At 39.2% G+C, this 20,112-nt stretch overlaps 1 protein-coding gene across 1 annotated transcript; it reads right to left on the reverse strand.

The window, feature by feature from the left end:
- Nucleotides 1–1,076: 1,076 nt before the first annotated feature.
- Nucleotides 1,077–19,860, reverse strand: slc18a1 (solute carrier family 18 member A1). Its single transcript, XM_028578492.1, has 18 exons — nt 18,454–19,860; nt 17,684–17,726; nt 12,411–12,509; nt 8,721–9,088; nt 8,513–8,637; nt 7,689–7,747; nt 7,512–7,595; nt 7,331–7,423; nt 6,247–6,336; nt 5,959–6,002; nt 5,744–5,804; nt 5,543–5,638; nt 5,216–5,294; nt 4,673–4,724; nt 4,467–4,530; nt 4,170–4,289; nt 3,911–4,044; nt 1,077–1,915 (listed from the first exon to the last, which is right to left on the reverse strand). The coding sequence occupies exons 2-18, from the start codon at nt 17,706–17,708 to the stop codon at nt 1,808–1,810; spliced, it is 1,701 nt and encodes a 566-aa protein (XP_028434293.1). The 5' UTR covers nt 17,709–17,726; nt 18,454–19,860; the 3' UTR covers nt 1,077–1,807.
- Between the last annotated feature and the right edge of the window lie 252 nt (nt 19,861–20,112).

Here is a 20,112-nt window from a genome sequence, read left to right on the forward strand (position 1 = left end):
TAATGTTTCAGCTAGCTGCATCAAAACATCTGCTAGCTGCAAGCTAAATTACTCTTTTCTTTTTCAATATGAACACAGGCAAGTCAATGTTAAACATATTTCATACAGGCACAGATTGGCTGTCTAAATGTACAACCTAATAATAAGACCAATAAAAAGTAATAATGATTAGCAAAAGCACTGGGTGTTAGCAGCTGGTTCAGGTTAGCTGTGGGTTTATCTTAACTAATATTTAGGTTATCTCAACCAGCAGTTCATATGTCTAACATTAATGTTTAGAGTTAAGATTACTTTTTTTCTGGTACTGCTTTTATTAACTTATTTGTCATATTTTTAAATACACAGTGAGAAGACATGCAAAATGCCATTTTACCGTATTATGACAATAAATGTGATTCTGATTCTAATTCTATTTCTATTCTATTCAAGTGTTAAGGATTAGCTTGAAGTTGAGGTATGCTAGATGTTAAGGTTACAGTGACGGTTTAGGGATATTTATATATATATATATATATATATATATATATATATATGAACATGAATACAAACTGAGGTTCTTTTTCTTCTGCCAGAAGAACAAAAGTCAACAAGATGATTCATCCTGTGGAAGTAACAAGGTTTTTATTGTATTCTAACTTCTCAGAGCTAATGCTAATAATATCAGTGTTTGTGGTTCCTGTGAAATAATTTTTTATAAAAGAAAAATGTAGTCTCTGTAAGCTTTTCATCCACTTCCTGTTTACTCTTCCATCTGGCAGAGCTTCTGTCATTCCTGTCGTCATTTTCTCTGACGAGCCGCCAGGAAATTAAAGAGCAGATAAGAAGCATGTGAACAAATAAACACACACACAAGCTTTCCACCCGTATGCTTCTATCAATCTAACACTTCAGTTTAACATGTGAGCATTGAGTCCTGGTGAGCACAGACACAGACACACACAGACACAGACACACACAGACACACACAGACACACAGACACACGAACAGGTGTTGTCTAGGTTATAGAAGGTTTTAATGGTGATAGGTTAGAGGTCAGATACAGACTCAGGTTCAGTTTTACATCACTTTGGTCAAATTAAAAAAGATTAATGATGAGCAACACATGTTCCCCTAAAGCAAACTCACATTTACTTGGAAATCTCCTTACTTGATGCCAAACCCCCTAAAATAATTAAAGGGTTTGGTGTAGGAGACTTTTTTTTTTCACGATAAACAACGTCCAAATCTTAAAGGGATAGTTTGGATCTTTTGAAGTGGGTTTGTATATGGTAATTATCCATAGTCAGTGTATTACCTACAGCAAATGGCGGTCATCATGCCCCCAGTTTGGAGAAGGCAGGAGTACAGATTATATTTAGTTATTATACATTCCTGTTGTTGTCACTGTAAACTGTATATAACATTTTAGAAAACAAAGATTGACATGGGTAGCAACAACTAAGGAGGGGATGGGCTTAGTGAACAGTAATTTGGAGGCAATCAGGCATCTTTTAATGGAATTTGCATAAATATGTTCAAATTAGTAACTCTGTAAACATGCCCAAGGCATCAAAACATCTGTCACAGCCTCCATGCTTTTATAATGAAATTATTTACAGAACCCTGACTGTGTGAACTGATGATTAATCAGATTAATTATATTAAAGACATGTAAGGGGACACTGTCCCTTTAAGAAGTGTTCGATGTTGGTGTTCTGACTGTGTGAAGACAGGAAGTCTAATGATGAAGGTTAAAATGTGTTTGGTGAAGAAAACATCACAACATGGACATCATCAGGTGTGTGTGTGTGTGTGTGTGTGTGTGATTCACTCCTCCGTGTCTTCTTCACTGTAGTCGCTCAGAGGAAACTCACGACTCTCCTTCTGTGTGTTGTAGCTTTTCCTGTGCATCACACACTCCTGGTCGATGATCGCCTGCAACACACACACACACACACACACACACACACACACACACACACACACACACACACACACACACACACACACAGTTGATCAATAAACCTAACTGTATGTCTGTGTAATCTGTGTGTAATTTTGGGTTTATTGAAATGTTTCCTCTGCAGCTTTGAAGGCAGCAGCTTTTGATCTATGATCCTGATTTAACAGGAATTAGCAGTGTTGAGATCTTTAATAACATAACTGTCTGTATGGATCATAGTATTAAGGTTAAATTACATATACTAGCTTCGGCTCCGGGTAATCAGGTGTTTTATCTGCTGAACCATAACATTTGACAAACCAACCAAATTTAATTGACAAAGCACATCATGGCTACACTTCATCTGTATAATTTTTTAGTCTGATTGTTTAATATGTAAATAGTTACTTATTTCAAAATTAACCGTTAATGTTATGTAGTCTAGTCATTGTTTTCAATAAATAGTTCATAAACCTTTGTTTGACTAGCTTATTACTGAAGCCAGCCATCATGCAACGCGCCGTCACATCCTGTGCCACCCACCACCTCAAGTAAATTTTCAACCTGTGGGAGACACTGTTGCTCGCAGTGACACACAGATCATATAAGAGAACGGCACAGTTTGGATTTTCTGAATTGGGTTTGTATGATTTACTTATCCATAGTCAGTGTGTTACACCTACAGTAGATGGTGGTCATTACATCCCTCAGTTTGGAGAAGCAGGTAGAAGAACGGACACAGTAGCTATTTGCAATGTACTGCTGTGGACGGGGCAGCAGCAAAACGTATTTTAGCCACCCCCAAATAATTTCAGTTAAAGTGTACTCCATATTAACAATACTTCCATGGCATCATTATACTTCCTGTCTTCCTAGAAAATTCTGCAAGAGATTTTGACAGTGTAACTACTACTTGGTGCACATCCAAATAAAACTGGCTAACAGTAAATCTGTTGTTTGACATGTACTAAAAAGAGAGGACAACACAGCCTTCAGTAAAGAGTCTCCATGATAGGAGGTGTATGTGTAAGAACTTGTTACTATGTTGATTTCCGCAGTGAGGGAGTGGAGGAGGGAGAGGGAGACAGAATCTTCCATGGGTCAAACGTACGATTAATGATGATTATACCTCTTAAGTTTGTTCTGTAATTCAAAAACAATGGGTCCAAAAAGCAAAAAATATGATCATGTTTTTTCAATCAATTTAAATCAACGGTTTAAGGATAGGCGGTGTTGTATGTTGTTCAGATTGCAATTGTTTAAATAAAGTTGATTGAACATTAGAAAGGCAAACAAATACCTGCGCCATGTCCGAGCATACAGTATACCGCCCGGTTACTAGAAATTAATGGACACTTGCCAGCAAATGGCAATCAAGAATTCTTAGTGGCCATGGTAACTATCAACAAAGGTAGTACTATAAATTCTATATCTATGGGTAGTAACCATTGATATATATATAATGGACCAATAGACATTCAATCATTCCCAATCTTACAGAGACAGAGAGCGTAGGTATATGTAAGGAGATAATATAAGCACAGGCTAATTATTGCTAACTAACATGCTAGTTAACATTCGTAATTAAACCTAAACAGCTAATGTAAGTCGAAACTGCCTGCGAGCTTCTCCTGTACTATACGGTAATTCCTCTACTGTGTGACAGTAAGTCACTTGGTTATGACACAATCGTTAGCGTATTTTTACAAAAACGTCTGCTACGGAGCCATAACGTGAGATACAAGGTAATGGAGCCTTTTATACATTGTCGTGTTTCTTTAGAATTAAACAATGGACAAATAGAGTCTTTAAAAGCTTCAGATGTAAAGTTATTCGCAGTCAAGTGACGTAAAAAAAAAATGGCGGTCAGTGGAATGCTAACAAGAGGTGATACCTTTGTAGCAACAAAATGGCGCCATCGGAGGTTCGCGTTCTGAAGCGAAGCTTACCCCCTTGGTAGTAACTCATGTTTTTATATCTGTATTTACCATTTTCTCCTCTCTGACAGCAGGGTTACGTAACAGGAAGCAGAGTGGAGCATACAGAATGTTGATCACCCCGATAAACACCATGAGACAGGGAAAACCCACTGCCTGAACCAGAGCACCCCCTGTGGATGGTCCTGGAACAACAGACAGAGACTTGTAAACATATGTAATGTTATGTTAGTGCTAATTTCTTTTAAATTCATGCCTCATTCCATCCTGTTTCCAACATGCAACGTGTATGTTTACATGTTTGTGTTACCTATAGCAAACCCCATACACAGCGCAACATCAGCAATGGCGTAGACGCTGCCATAGACAGAGGCGTGACGGATGTCGACCAGGTAACCCATGATGGCCATCATGGAGGAGTCCACCATACCTGACGGACAAAAATCATTCAATTAAACAATTAATGAATAACAACTGTAATAATCTCATAGTTATTGTTTCCACAGTTTATATAACAAAATATCAAATCATTAGTCTACATCAGTTTACCTACAAACACCTTTGATATTAAAAATGTAAATGAGACAATGAGTGTGTTAATTATCACCTATAGCGAAGCCCAGACCTCCGTTTGGTCCAATCAGACCATAGATACTGGTGGCAAAAGGAACCTGGTACACACACACACACACACACACACACACACACACACACACACACACACACACACACACACAAATATATGAAAAGATGTCTACATGACTTACTGTAACTACAATGGATAAAACAATGATGGTTGGATGTTGTACTTACACACAGCAAACTGATGCCAACGATAAACATCCCCAACATAGAGCAGAGCCACCTGGAGACGCAGAAATACACATCAGCTACTTGTCTGTCTTACACCTGCAGGTTTACCAGAAATCTTTAGGATCAGGTCTGAACAGAACTCAGACTTTCCAGAAAAGTTAATCTGTTAATCTGCTAATTTAACTTCTTCCTCTAAGAGGTTGTATTAACTGAACACAGACAGACACACACACACACACAAAGTCGATCAATAAACATACCTGTATGTCTGTGTTATCTTTGTGTTATCTGTGTGTAATTTAGAGTTTATTAAGTAGAAATGTTTCCTCTGCAGCTTTGAAGGCAGCAGCTTTTGATCTATAATCAGTGTAATCGCTGTGTAATGACTCAATGACACACACACACACACACACACACACACACACACACACACACACACACACACACACACACACACACACACACACACACACACACACACACACACACACACACACACACACACACACACACACACACACACACACACACACACACACACACCGTCCCATCTTGTTGGCCAGAACACCGAACAGGTTTGTTCCTATCAGGTAGGAGATACTGGCAGGGAGGAAGGCCATACCTGCGACACAACATAATACAACACACTGTTAGAGAGGGAGAGGAGGGAGGAAGAAGGGGAGGTACAAATGGAACATAAGGAAGAGTAAGGAAGGAATGAATTAAGGGAAAAACATAAGAGTGAAGGAACATAAAGAAGGAAGGAAGGAAGAAGGGAAGGAAGGAAGGAAGGAAGGAAGGAAGGAAGGAAGGATGACCTTAAGGAGGAATGGAGAAGGGAAGTGCAGGAGCACAGACAGTGGAACGTACCAAGTTGCCATTTAGGGGAGCACATGGTCTGCATCATCCAGATGGGCAGAGTCGGCTCTAAGATGGCTACACCCATGTTGGCGAAACACAGAGAACCTGCAGACAGAAACATAATCTGTCAGAGACTCTACATACCTGTTTGTCTTGTGTTTTGGGGGTAAATGTGGCCATAAAGGTGAGTGTGAGGAGAAATCTTCATACCTGCACTGATGAGAATGTACGGATCCTTTAACAGAGTCAGTAACGGAGTCCCTTCCACACTCTGAAACACACAAACACACAAATTGAAGCTGGTCATGCTGGTCCTGAACAAACCAAAATCTTACCAGACAGGGCCAGAACAAATCGCATCAGATCATATCACCCAGGTCAGACTGGTCTGTATCAGATTATTAGTGGTTTTAAAGTGGACTCACCCCTGGAGAGATCTTTGAAGGCTGCAGGATGAACAGCTGTAATGCTGCAACACATAAAAAAAAAATATTATGCCATTTTGATCAGATTAGTGTGACATTACCAACATGTACACAGGAGGTCACAGGTTCAAAACCCCGTCAGCAATAACATAATTTATAGATGCCGATCATCATCGTTGATTCTATAGATCAATCTATTCTGAGATAAATTAATATCCACGCTGAACACTTTATATTGAGCCTTAGCAGGTGTTATGACCACTGAGAAGATTTTATTTAAATCTTTACCTCCATCAAACATGGCCAGGAAGGCCAAAATCAGGAAGGGAGCGCGCTTCCCCACAAACTCGTACATCACACTGCCAAATGGAGCTCCAACTGAAACACAATGTACACACATTCAACACAGAACAAATATTCAAGTATATAAGTCATTTTTTTATACTTACTGACATCTGCCCTCAAATACAGTCCTACAACAGTTTTATAAATCTGTCTCTACTACAGCTGTATAACATTAGTCTATATCCTTCTATCGGTCCTTTATGAGGACTATGGTTGACTGCTCCTCAGATCTCTGCATGGTAAATTGGGACAGCTAGCTAGACTATCTGTCCAATCGGAGTTTTCTCTCGCAGGACTATTTTGCAGCAGCTCTGTGCGGAGTTTAGCACCGCCCATGAGGATTCTGATTGGTTTAAAGAAATGCCAATAAACCAGAGCACGTTTTCCTCCCATCCCCGAATGCTATGTGGAGTAATCAGACCCTCCTTCAGCGCGCTTTGGAGGAGGGTCTGGCAAAGCGAAACAGGTATAACGCCAACCCCCAAGTGAACAATGCTGACAAAACTAGCCCCTGGATGAACTGAGCAGAGGTATAGAAGAATACTCTCTTATAAAGTAAAAGTCCTACATTCAAAACATAGCTTGAGTTAAAGTACAAGTATTAGGATGAAAATATAAAAGTAAAAGTACTCATTATGCAGAGTAATATATATTATATTATTGTATTATAATAATTGATGCATTAATGTGTTCATTAATGTTACAGGTGGTAAAGGTGGAGCTCATTTTAATTTAATTATATACTGCTTTGTTGTTTAATCTATAATATTACATCGTCATTTATTAGTTGATTATATTTTATTTTAATAATTTGAAGTAACTGGAGTTATCAGATAAATGTAGTGAAGTGAAAAGTACAATATTTCCCTCTGAGATGTAGGGGAGTATAATGTAGCAGAAAATGGAAATTCTAAATAAGTAATTGAGTAAATGTACTTAGTTACTTTCCACCATTAGTGCTGTACTGGTGCTCAAGAAGTACACATTTTCATGTGTGTGTGTGTGTGTGTGTGTGTGTGTGTCTCACTCAAGACCCCCATAGCCAGTCCTCCCAGTGCGATGCCCATGGCGATTCCTCTCTCCTCATCATCAGTGTACACACTGGCCAACATACCCAGACCTAAACACACACACACACAGTCAGTTTGTTAACCTTTGTGTGGATAAGAGATCTCCGTGTACTAAATGTTTTGTGTTTCAGAGTTGACCTGCTACGGACGAGAAGGACGAGCCGATTCCCTGCAGAGAGCGAGCGAGGAACAGCAGAGCGTACGTCCCTGAGAACGCAAACACTGAGAAGCACACACACACACAAACACACACACAATTAGACATTTCTTTATAGAAAACAAACCACCATGACTGTGTGTATATGTGAGACTTACTGATAGTTGACCCAAACATGATGATGAAACCAGCAAACATGGGGATGTGATACCCAATCCTGCAGAGAAAGACAGTATGTAAGTGAACTAATGCAATAATGCAACATTTAAAGAAACACACATTCATATCTACGATGTCCGTAAGTGTTTTATAAGATCTTTACGCTTGTGGATGTTACAAATTTTCTAATTTTTTTCAGATGTATTGTGGAACTGAGGCTAATACATTTACAGTCTTAAAGCTGCAGTAGACAGTTTTCTTTTTTGGCGTCGTTGGGCACTAAACTATATATACATTTCAGCATATTGTAAGGCTTTAGAAAATGTAGACAGTGATAAGAGACTTTGGCCAATCACAGATTATTTCAGAGAGAGGGCGTTCGGCTACAAATATAGATACGGTGCACATTCCTTTAAAGGGTGAAAGCCTGATTCAATGGTGGAGAATCCTGGAGACGGGTTGAGGGGAAACCTGGGGAACGGGTTGCCGATAACATTAGGAACTTTACTGTATGTGTTGCATTTGCAACATGGACCAAAATTGTTGTTGCACCTCAAGAAAATATAAAAAAATGCGTGCCAACGACAACACCCAAACCTTCTTTTCATTTTCTTCTTTGTTTTATCGCCACAATGACTTTAAGGCAAGACAGCAAGTTGTGCAGCGTGAACAGTACAGAGATCTGACCACTTTAAAAGTTGTGTTGTGTGAACCATGGTTATTGCTTTGTCCTCCATCTTTGACCTCCAGTCAAAGTTCAACAAATGTTTTTTTCTCAAAATTAGACAAGAAGTTACTAATATTTCTACTGTGAATCAGATACCTGTTGGTGAGCGGGCCGACAAACGGGTTGATAAGCAGCTGGACGAGAGCTTTAGAGGCAAACAACAAACCAACACGAACATTTTCCTCTTCCAGAAACGCACTGTCCAGAAGACAGGAGGACTCCTGCAGGAGAGAGAGAGAGAGGGGAGAAAGTATGAACTCACCTGTAAACACTGATCCATCACTGAAAGATAAACATCACCTACTGTAGCATTAGTGGTTTCGTTGATCTGCAGCTCTGCGGTCGGGCTGCTCTGGTCTGGGGTGGGTTCGGTCAGGATCTCCTGCAGACTGAATGTTGAATTGTCGAACAGAGACACCAGAGGAGACGACTTGGGACTCTGCTCTGATTGTGTACCGTGGTACGGTGCACTATTGTTGGGCCGAGGGAGCTGTAAGCTCTGGGAGGTCTGGCTGAAGGTCCGGAGGTTTGACCTCAGGGAGGGGGACTGGGAGGGCACAGTGCCCAAGCGTGATGCACCAAGGGTGGGCAGAGGGAGCAGGGATGGCTGGGCGGTCTGGGGCTCCAGACTAGGATGCTCCATGGCGTAGAGGAAGGTTGGGATGATCGGCACTAAAGGAGGAAGATTAATTTATTGGTTGCTTTATTAAAATAAAGTTCCTCACCACAAAAAATGTCTCTGGTTACCTGAATATTTCAGTCACAGAGTGGTTAAAACTTTGTTACAGGTAGAGCAAAGACAATATGAACTCACTGATTAGACAATGTTCTCAACGACATCAGATAGAAAAACGATATAGTGAAGTGAACGTAAAGTGCATGATTTCTTAAACTAAATTTCAGGGAATCAGTCAGAAAGTAGGCAGAGAACCATGAAAACAAAAACAGAAGCCAGCTATAAGCACACCGGTCAGTCCTAGACTCAGGAACAGCTTCTTTCCACATGCCATCACCACACTGAACACACACAACCGCCCTCCCGGTTCGGTACAAGTGTATGAGTAATATCTCCCTCCACTGACAGAAATATCCCTTAAAGGCAGAACATGAGACTACATAACTTATAAATATGATTATGGTGTAAAGATGGTTTAATGCTTTACTTTATAGATTCATAATTTCCTAATAACTTCCCAAAAACATCCAAGAAGTTAACTGAAATTAACTCTTAACACTTAATTATGTTTCAAAGAACTTCCCGCTTTAAAGGAATACGCCGACTCATTGGGAATTTAGCTTATTCACCGTAACCCCCAGAGTTAGACAAGTAGATACATACCCTTCTCATCTCCGTGCGTGCTGTAAGGCTGTCTGACGGCTCCAGCGGCATCAGGCCAGCACAGAACATGCAGGTGAATGGTTCCAGTAATCCTACTGCTCCGAATAAGTGACAAAATAACGCCAACATGTTCCTATTTAATTACAAAACACAACGTAACATGAGACACAGCTGTCTTCTAAATGTAAACAAACCGGGAACTATATTCTCAGGCGGAAGAATATAGTACTTGGGCGGAGTGATATGCTCGCAGCAAGCCCGTCTGAGAATATAGTTCCCGGTTTGTTTACTGTTAGAAGATGGCTGTGTCTCATGTTACGTTGTTTTTTGTACACGCTGTGACTCTACAAATCACAACATGTAAATAGGAACATGTTGGTGTTATTTTGTCACTTTTGTCACAATTCGGAGCAGTAGGCTAGTTGGAACCAGTTACCTGCAGGATCTGTGCTGGGCTAAGCTAATGCTGGAGCCGTCAGACAGCGTTACAGCACGCACGGAGATGAGAAGGGTATGTATCGACTTGTCTAACTCTGGGGGTTACGGTGAATAAGCTAAATTCCCAATAAGTCGGCGTGTTCCTTTAAACCTAAATAATTATTAATTCATTATCCTTTTTTTCTTCTTCAACACTTTATCTCAGTTGATAGGAATTACTTGATTCAAATTGCATACATTTTCTCTATAATTAGTACGAAATTAAAAAAATGTCTGTCCAGGAACATTCTTGGAAATTATTATGTATTATGAAAATACTACAGGAGTTTTACATCCGAATGAAGCTGATTAGTGAGTGAAGATTGATGACATAGGAGGTAAAAAAAACAACAAAAAAACACATCTTAAACCCACAATGAGCCTGTTACGACATCTAAAACCCATCAGAGGAGAAATAGAGCAGAGAAAATGATTTTATCTGAGAAGAGACCAAAGGAGACAACTGTGGACTGAGAACGCAGCTTTAAAAGGTCAGGTCAGGAGGTTGAGTGTGTGTGTGTGTGTGTGTGTGTGTGTGTGTGTGTGTGTGTGTGTGTGTGTGTGTGTGTGTGTGTGTGTGTGTGTGTGGCCTCTCCAGCCTTTAGATGCAGCTCTGAGTCTAACTGCTGACGACAGCGATGAACTCCTGCTTTTTTAATTGCGTCACAAATCTGTTTTCCAGCAGCTGAGGCTCCGCCATGGAGTAACATTAGAGGACAACCTGTTACTGAACCATGTCTGGAAACACTCCCTGGACACAAGTATGTGGACAGCTGACCATATGTGACTGTGTAACATGTTCATTAAAGGAACACGCCGACTTATTGGGAATTTAGCTTATTCACCATAACCCCCAGAGTTAGACAAGTAGATACATACCCTTCTCATCTCCGTGCGTGCTGTAATGCTGTCTGACGGCTCGAGCGGCATCAGGCCAGCACAGAACATGCAGGTGAATGGTTCCAGCAATCCTACTGCTCCGAATAAGTGACAAAATAACGCCAACATGTTCCTATTTACGTGTTGTGATTTATAGAGTCACAGCTTGTACAAAAATCAATGTAACATGAGACACAGCCGTCTTCTAACTGTAAACAAACCGGGAACTATATTCTCAGGCGGAAGAATATAGTACTTGGGCGGAGTGATATGCTCGCAGCAAGCCTGTCTGAGAATATAGTTCCCGGTTTGTTTACTGTAGAAGATGGCTGTGTCTCATGTTACGTTGTTTTTGTACACGCCAGACTTACAAATCACAACATGTAAATAGGAACATGTTGGCGTTATTTTGTCACAATTGGGAGCAGTAGGCTAGTTGGAACCAGTTACCTGCAGGATCTGTGCTGGGCTAAGCTAATGCTGGAGCCGTCAGGCAGCGTTACAGCACGCATGGAGATGAGAAGGGTATGTATGGACTTACTCTGGGGGTTACGGTGAATAAGCTAAATTCCCAATAAGTCGGCGTGTTCCTTTAATGTGCTGCTCTAACAGCCTCCACTCTGCTAGATTCAGACACCAGAGCAATATGTTGCTGCCCTGGAAAACCATGTACCTCCAAAAAGTAAAAAGAAAAAACAGGCCTTTAAGCTTGTTTTTTTTGTTTTTATTGTTTATTTATCTTAAGAAGTTGATAATAGAAGTGTTTGTCTGAAAAATTAATTTGGAGATACATGTTTTTTACTGGACATGTGTATTATTTTTTTTTAAATAGGGGCAGGATCATGTCGGAGTAGTTTCTCTCTGGTTAGTGTTAGTGAAAACTCATTTTTTTCCCAGTATGTTTTAGGTTCGGTTTGTCAATTCGTTTGTTTGTTGTCCGCAGGATTGTGTAAAAAAGCCACTTTTTCTTTGGAAAAATAACTGTGTCTGAGGTCTCTGAGGTCCAACTGATCAGGTTGGCTCACAGTCTGTGGTCCATTTCATCTAAAAGGTGTTGGATGGGGCTGAGGTCAAAGTCCATGTGCAAATCAGTCAAGTCAAGTTCTTTTACAGAAAACTGAGAAAAAATGTATTTATGGAACTGCTTTGTGTCATGTTGAACAGGAAATAGTCTTCCCTAGTTAATGTTACTGCACTTACTGGTGGGTGTGAATTCTTTAGTTTAGTGACTCTGGCTCAATGTGTCAGTTTAAACCTAAACAAAGCAGCTTCTGAAACCTCCTCCTCCACCATACTCACCGACCACAGTGAGCAGCATGTTGTCGAGCAGTAGAGCAACAAACACCACCACCAGGGCAAGTCTGGGAGAACCTCGACTCTGACAAAGCCAGGCCATGTCTGCACAGAGAGAGAGAGACAGAGAAACACACACACACACACACACACACACACACACACACACACACACACGTAAACTTGTGACATGTTTTAATCTCTAACACAGCAGATTGTTCAGTCACTTTGTGTCTCTTTTTAGCAACATGTTGCATAATAAACATAATTTTAAAGGTCCCATATTGTAAAAAGTGAGATTTCCATATCTTTTTTTAATATGAAGCAGGTTAAGGTGCAATATAAATACTGTGAGTATCAAAACGCTGAATCCACATGGTGCAGACACTCTGAGAACCGATGGACAGTATATAAACTGGACCAACAGATCCCGTTGCTCTGGACCAGCGAAGGATATTAGAATCACTTTTCCGGTGAGCGCTGAGCGTTACTGCGCAGCCTCCAACTGAGAGAGACGACGTAGATGTGACGTGAGCAACCTGTCTGAAAGTTGTAAGTCTTCTGGTAGCTGTGCCAAGAGAAATTTCAATCATTCCGAATCTTGCAGAGACGGAGAGCGTAGGTATATGTAAGGAGATAACATAGGCACAGGCTAATTATTGCTAACTAAAATGCTAGTTAACATTAGTAATTAAACCTAAACAGCTAATTTAAGTCGAAACTGCCTGCGAGCTTCTTCTGTACTATACGGTAATTCCTCTACTATACGACAGTAAGTCCCTTAGCTATGACACAATCGTTAGCCTATTTTTATAAAAACGTCTGCTACGGAGCCATAACGTGAGGTACAAGGTAATGGAGCCTTTTATACATTGTCATGTTTCTTTCGAAATAAACAATGGACAAATAACGTTTTTAAATGCTTCAGATGTAAAGTTATTTGCTGTCAAAGTGACGCCAAAATGAATGGCAGTCAATGGAATGCTAACGGGAGGTGATCGTTTTGTAGCATCAAAATGGCACCATAGGAGGTTCGATTTCTGAAGCGAAGCTTACCCCCTTGCGGAGAACGCAGATACCGACCCGGAAACACTAACCAATCAGAGCAGACTGGGCTTGTTTGGGAGGAGGGCTTAAAGAGACAGGCGCTAAAACGCAGCATTTCAGACAGAGGGGGAATACAGGTATACTCAGACAAGAACATAACATGTTTTTTCAACATTAAAGTATGTAAACATGTTCTAATAGAAACCCAAATATAAGCATGAACCTGAAAATGAGCACAATAGGTCACATTTAAATGTCTGTTAAAAATGTTAAAAATGACACTTGAAAACCACTTGAAGCTGTTCAGTTACAGCTGATCCACACTTGTTCAAATATTACACAGGATTCTACAAAATATTACTACATACTACAGGAAACCATGACAGCTGCAGATTTTATTCTTTCAAAAGCAGACAATATAAGGAATATATAATATCTAGTTGGCTTACTGTATGCAGGTATAATGTTTATCTTAGCGTGTTAGCATTATTACATTACCTAATTATTAGTAAACACAGCTAAGGCTGATAAGAATGTAATTAGTTGTGCAGGTATCTGATCATAAACCAAAGTAGCCTATTGGACACATTGAAAAGTCAGAGGATCACCCAAATCAGTAGGATTCGTGGTCTGAAGACCATGACTACTGAATAAAATGTCATCTTAACCTCTGCAATAGTTGTTAAGAGTTCAGTCTGCAACAAAGTGGTGGACTTTAGCTAGTGGTGATGGCCACAGCTTTGGCCACACAGCCATCTTAAAGGCGGTAACCTCATACACTCACATTTATCTTAGTTCATGCTGTTTTCATTAAGATTGGTTTCTATACCTTTTCAAACACATTATACATTTTGTTGTAAACATTTATTTAGTTTTAAATAACGTACAGGACACTGGATTTGGTTTATATATATACTTTATTACTTTTGGATTGTCTTTCTACTATAACGGTTTTCTTTTTGAGCTTATCAGTGTTGCGGATTCCACACCCTGGAGTGAGGCATGCAGGCTGCTGGGACAAAAGGGTAGCATCTGGAACAACAGCAGCTTTATAGGGGTGGTGGCCAAATTGGACTCTACCACTACTTATGTCTGGGGGGGGTTAGTTTTATTTTTTCCCAAGATATTTGAGTTTTGATTTGTATTGTATTTAGTACATTTATTTGGTTAATGTTAATTAAGATTACATTTCTTTTGGAATAAGTGTTTAGTTGTGTTAAGTTCGGTTTGTTTGTTTGACTTCTTTTAAAGGCCCAAATGTTATCTTTATTTTATTGTAATGATTTTGTGGATAAAATAAAATCCCCTTAATTGAAATCTTCTTGTGACTCCTCATGCCTAACTGCTTGGTCCCTGATAGTGGCTAAAATTAAATCTCTACAGCGCCGCCATCTGGTCAGTAATGTTTGGCTGGCTGTAATTCCTGCCTGTGTTAGAGTCTGAAACACAGCTAAGAAACAACTGCCAGTGTAGGAAGAGTTCAACAGTTTGGGAAATCCTTAGCATGTAGTTAGCTTAGCTTAGCAAAAACACTGGAAGCAGGGGGAAACAGCTAGTCTGACTCTTTCCAAAGTGCAAAAATCCATCTACTAGCAATGGATACACTTGCAAACTAGCCTGGGAGTTTATGTTTTATTTGCTATTGGTAGATGCTTCTGGTCTCCCTCACATTCAGACAGATTTTCAGTGGCTTGAGACATGCAGGGCCAATCACAAACGTTTATCTTATGTGGGGTGTGTTTGAGACGAAGACTGCATAGGAGCACCAATGAGACGGAAACAACAAAGCTGAACTTTCTGTTAAAGCCTGGTCAGTATTGAACAAACTGGATGGTATATTTTAAAGCCTTTCTTGAGAACAATCTTTCTTCTCAAGAAAGGCTTTAAAATATATGTTTGCCATACTTTTGACAGGATATGGCAAAACAACATTTTCCTGTCGATCACGTGTTATTTTTTCCCCACCCATATTACGCTAAATTTTGCCCTAATATGCTGTGATTGGCCATCTCCAGTGGATGGACCTGGTTACTGGTCGCTCAGCGCTACGCCCCATGTTGATAACCTGTTGTGAACTGAGAGTGATCGGAGAGGTTCCAGACTCTCTGGCAATGTCAGGCTATCTCTAAACAGACTACAAAAGCAGTGTACAGTTAGAGTCTGCAGGCTTAGACTAATATCTGGAGTCTGTGATATGAACAGAGCGTCCTGTTGTTTTATTAAAGATCAGATGTGATAGGAATGAGCTCTCTGTCTTCACTGTTTCTTTATTACAGCACAGAAACCTCATGAAGCCAAATCTTTTTCTGACAAACGTGTTGAATGTGTTTAATTCTTCATAAAAGATTTGAAAAGCAGATTTTTTTGAATGCCTATATTGTTTACATCAATGTTTACTTTTTGGCAGTCCCAGCCATAGACTCTATAATATTAATGGACAAAGCATCCAGTTCGGTGAAGTGCTGCAAATGCGGAAGTGCCATAAACCTGCATTCTATCTGAATTCCAGCAGAGGGCGACACATGCGATTGCAAAAGGAGGTCGGTTTCTGTAGAAGTCTATGAGAAAGTGACCCACTTCTCACTTGATTTATTACCTCAGTAAACATTTTCATAATGAGTTTATGGTCTCAATCGCTAGTTTTAAGTCTTCTGCAACACAGAATGATGTTAATTTTTTTAATTATGGTCTCGTCGATTTTAAAATCGCTGATAAAGCAGGGGGGGTTTTAGGGCGTGGCTATGATGCAATTGCCAGTTAAAGTGTGTAACATGACGTAGAGTGTAAGGGCTCCTCCCTCATTCTTCCCTCTCGTCTAAAATCATCATATCCGCAACCAGGATGGCTGCGCCTGTAACGGCAAAATCGACAACTCATAGCAGATCTCCACAAACCAATGGGTGATGTCACACATATGGTCCCCGCTCACAACCTATGCGGCAAACTTAAAGTGCCTTAAAATGCATTCTTTCTAATGACCAGTATGGGGCGACTGGATGGATTGTGATGACATGTGGTTTATCATTCATGTTCCCCTCAGGATGAATTGTAATAACTCTGGTGATCCTCTGACTTTTTATCTAGTGCCATAATCAGGTCAAACTTTTAATAATAGCCTACTTGAACAAATACCTGCCAACCTCAGCTGGACTTTGGGTTGAAATAATCGGAAAAGAATTTGTTCCAACTGGGAAAATTCACGTGAATGCCCCCTCAAGTGAGAAAAACATCTTGAAAATGTTGGTACACAACTTGTTGACGTCATTTTACACAGAAACGTAACGTAGAAAGTAAATGTTTTGTTAATGGTAATTCAAGTATTGCATATCAATGTTTTTCTCATATGTAATTTCTAATATGGTAGTAGGTTGTAACTGTTAGTTGCTGTCCACATAGTGACCTAGTTTAGTTATAACAGTTATTATTAGCATTAACCTGATAACAAGTCAGGTAAATCAATATTTGGTGGTTTTAGGGAATGTACTGGTGCAGCAACACATCTGGGACAAATCACTAATATAAATCTTCAAACTGAAAATGAATACTGGAAACAGCTTTCAACGTGTTGTTTTAATTCTCTGAGCAATAAAATACAACACATCTTTGTAGTGTCCATGGTATTTCCGCATTATGACTTAAAGCTCATTAACACACCAAAGTCAGAATAACGACTTCCCAACTCGGGAAATGGGACCATCATCATCATCATCATCATCATCGTCATTGTCTATTCAAGGAACATTAACTCAGAGGAGCATGTAAATGCACCATTGTGTTTACTTCTAGTTAGCTAATGTTAGCATGCTAAAACGCTATACTAAAATGGTAAACATCAGTCAATGTGAGCATGTTAGCAGGATGATTTTAGCATTTAGCTGAAAGCACTGCTGTGTCTAAATGTAGCCTCGCTGAGCTTTAGCATTACTGGAGACTGTTCAACCATTTTTCTCATTTTATATATTATATATATATATATATATATATATATATATATATATATATATATATATATATATATATTTTTTTTATCTTGGTCACGAAGATAATTACAATTTGTGTAATGAAACAGATATCGATTTAGTGTGAATAAGAAATTGTGAATAAAAAATGTTTTTAGATCTTTCTTCGTAAATGTATTGACGACTGATTGGTTTAGAGGCTCTTTCCTCCCTCACTAACACAGTTATCGGTCTCTCTCTCTCTCTAATACAAACACACACACACACACACACCTTTCATTCTCTTATCTCTGTCCATCTTGTCTGTCCCTCTCTCCTGTTTGATGGAAAATTGATGTGAAATGTAATTGCCTCTGAGACTTTAGTTTGAGAAAAAAAACCTGCAGAACATCTTCAGTTTTATACAATTTACTGTATATTGTGAAACTTTTCATTACGAGTCATTTTAGTGAAAATGCTTAATTCTCTAGTCTCTGTGTCACTGTCAAAAAGTAAATAAATAAATAGCTTGGTGCTGACTAAGTAACAGATGACAATCAATGACCAATACATAAGCTGAAGCGATATATATAATCAATACATGTCCATCTGTCAAACAGCTGCAGACACACAGACCAAGTTAAACTTACAGTAACACAAAGCAAAATAAACGCATTCAAATAAAGCAAAATAAACACAATCAAATATATAAAATATAATAAAAACAAATCACATAATAAAAAACATCTTAGCATTTACTGAATCAAAATTAAGAAAACTATGAAACAGATCAATCTTAATTTTGAAAGAATAAAAGCCCATATGAAATTTAACTATTATCAAAAGAAAATAGATACATTAATATCATTGGTAAATTAATCTCATCTGAAAATTAAATATACACATAAATAAATAAAATAAATCATAACATTTTAGACAATAAAAGCTGAAATAAACCCATCTAAAATCATATAAAATTAAAACATATATGAAACCTACAATCTGAAGGACTAAAATCTACTTTTAAAGCAGTATTTAAATAAATGTATAAAAATAAAACTCACTTCATTGATTTGATTCTCCAAAGAAGAGACAGGTGGCTCCTACCTGGCAAGTGATGCTCTTGTTCTGGTTTCTTCAGCTGCTGATGGAGACACTATATATCTGACCTGAGGGGAGGAGAGAGCAGAGGACAGAGGAGACAAGGAGACAAGGAAGGACTGAAGGAAGGACGGAGGAGGATGTCTCTTCTCTTTTATTCTGATAAAAACTGACATTATGGATGCACACACACGCACAGGTCAGAGGGTGTATCATTTGCGTTGCTGGTGTGTGTGTGTGTGTGTGTGTGTGTCAGTAATTGTGAGCATCTGCTGTCCTTTTATTGAAGCCTGGAACAACCTGCAGGCTGGAGACCTTATCTCACACACACATCTACACACACACTGCAGGTCTGTTTACACTGCAGGTCTCTTTGTATGATGTGTTTCATGTATGTTTGTCCTCTCACACATGCAGTCACTTCACATATGAGCTCAAATAATCCACAAAACAAATATTCACAAATTAAAGGTTATATTTGATATGTGTGTGTGTGTGTGTGTGTGTGTGTGTGTGTGTATGTGTGTGTGTGTGTGTGAATCAGAAACCAGCTGGCCGTCTTCACGTCATCACTGATCATTTTTCCAAATCATCCATCAGTTGTTGCAGACTTCCTTCAGGCAGCTGCAGGTTTCAGGGCTGCAGATGATGTGTTGCAGGAGGTGGGGGTGGGGATCTTCTTATCCAGCTGTTTTTTGTCTGTTAATGAACCCTCAAAGTCTTGTTAAAAAAAAAAAAGCTTCCAGCGTCTTTTTCCCCCAACACTGCCTCCTAAACTGCATTTTCATTTACCTTTCGAGGGAAACATATTTTCTCCCAGATTTAGTTTGTTTCAGTTTGCAGTTTTAAACACATGGTTAACATTGTGAATTTGGACTTGGACCTGTATGGAATTGGAATATGAATATATAGTCCATGTAACAGAGAAATGCAACTACTTTATTTGAGCTGGATATTGTTGTCTTGTGTGTTTCTTGTGTGTTTGATGATTATGGATTGATTTCCAATCGGTTGTGTTTTATTTCTATTTAAACTGTAACTGCCATGTTGTCTTCACTCTTCTCCCTCAGAAAAGCTATTTCTATTTCAAGGGACTTACTGGTTAAGTAAAGGTTAAAAAAAAAAAAAATAGGTTAGACTAAGGCAACAAAATTATTTGGTTACTATGTTGTAAAGTACGGTGGCCCTGAGAGCTCAACACAATGCAAATTAAGAAAACACATGCAAATAGACATAACATAAGCAAATGAAGACACGTCTTCACTAATTTGACAACATGCGATTGACGAAACATGCGCCACATTCAGAAAAAGTGCTGCAAGAAGCTCACAACACAAGGGAAACTCTTTCTAGGGGACACTAAAAAGTGAAGCACATGGCTGGGACACGCTTGTTGTTGCCATAGTTTGTCCTTTTGGCTTATGAAGTTATTGACGTTGGCTATCTGTCTTGGTGATCGCATGATTCTGATATTATAATAATAAGCAAAAGGTTAATGCTAGGTTAGCAGATTTATGCAATAATATCTGAATCACGCCATCACAATGTTAAAATAAACCAATTTCTTTTTTAATTTTAGGATAGCCGACTTTAATAACTTCATAATCCACAAACGGTAACAA

The sequence above is a fragment of the Perca flavescens genome, chromosome 5 (assembly GCF_004354835.1).
Source record: "Perca flavescens isolate YP-PL-M2 chromosome 5, PFLA_1.0, whole genome shotgun sequence".
Taxonomy (NCBI): Eukaryota; Metazoa; Chordata; class Actinopteri; order Perciformes; family Percidae; genus Perca; species Perca flavescens.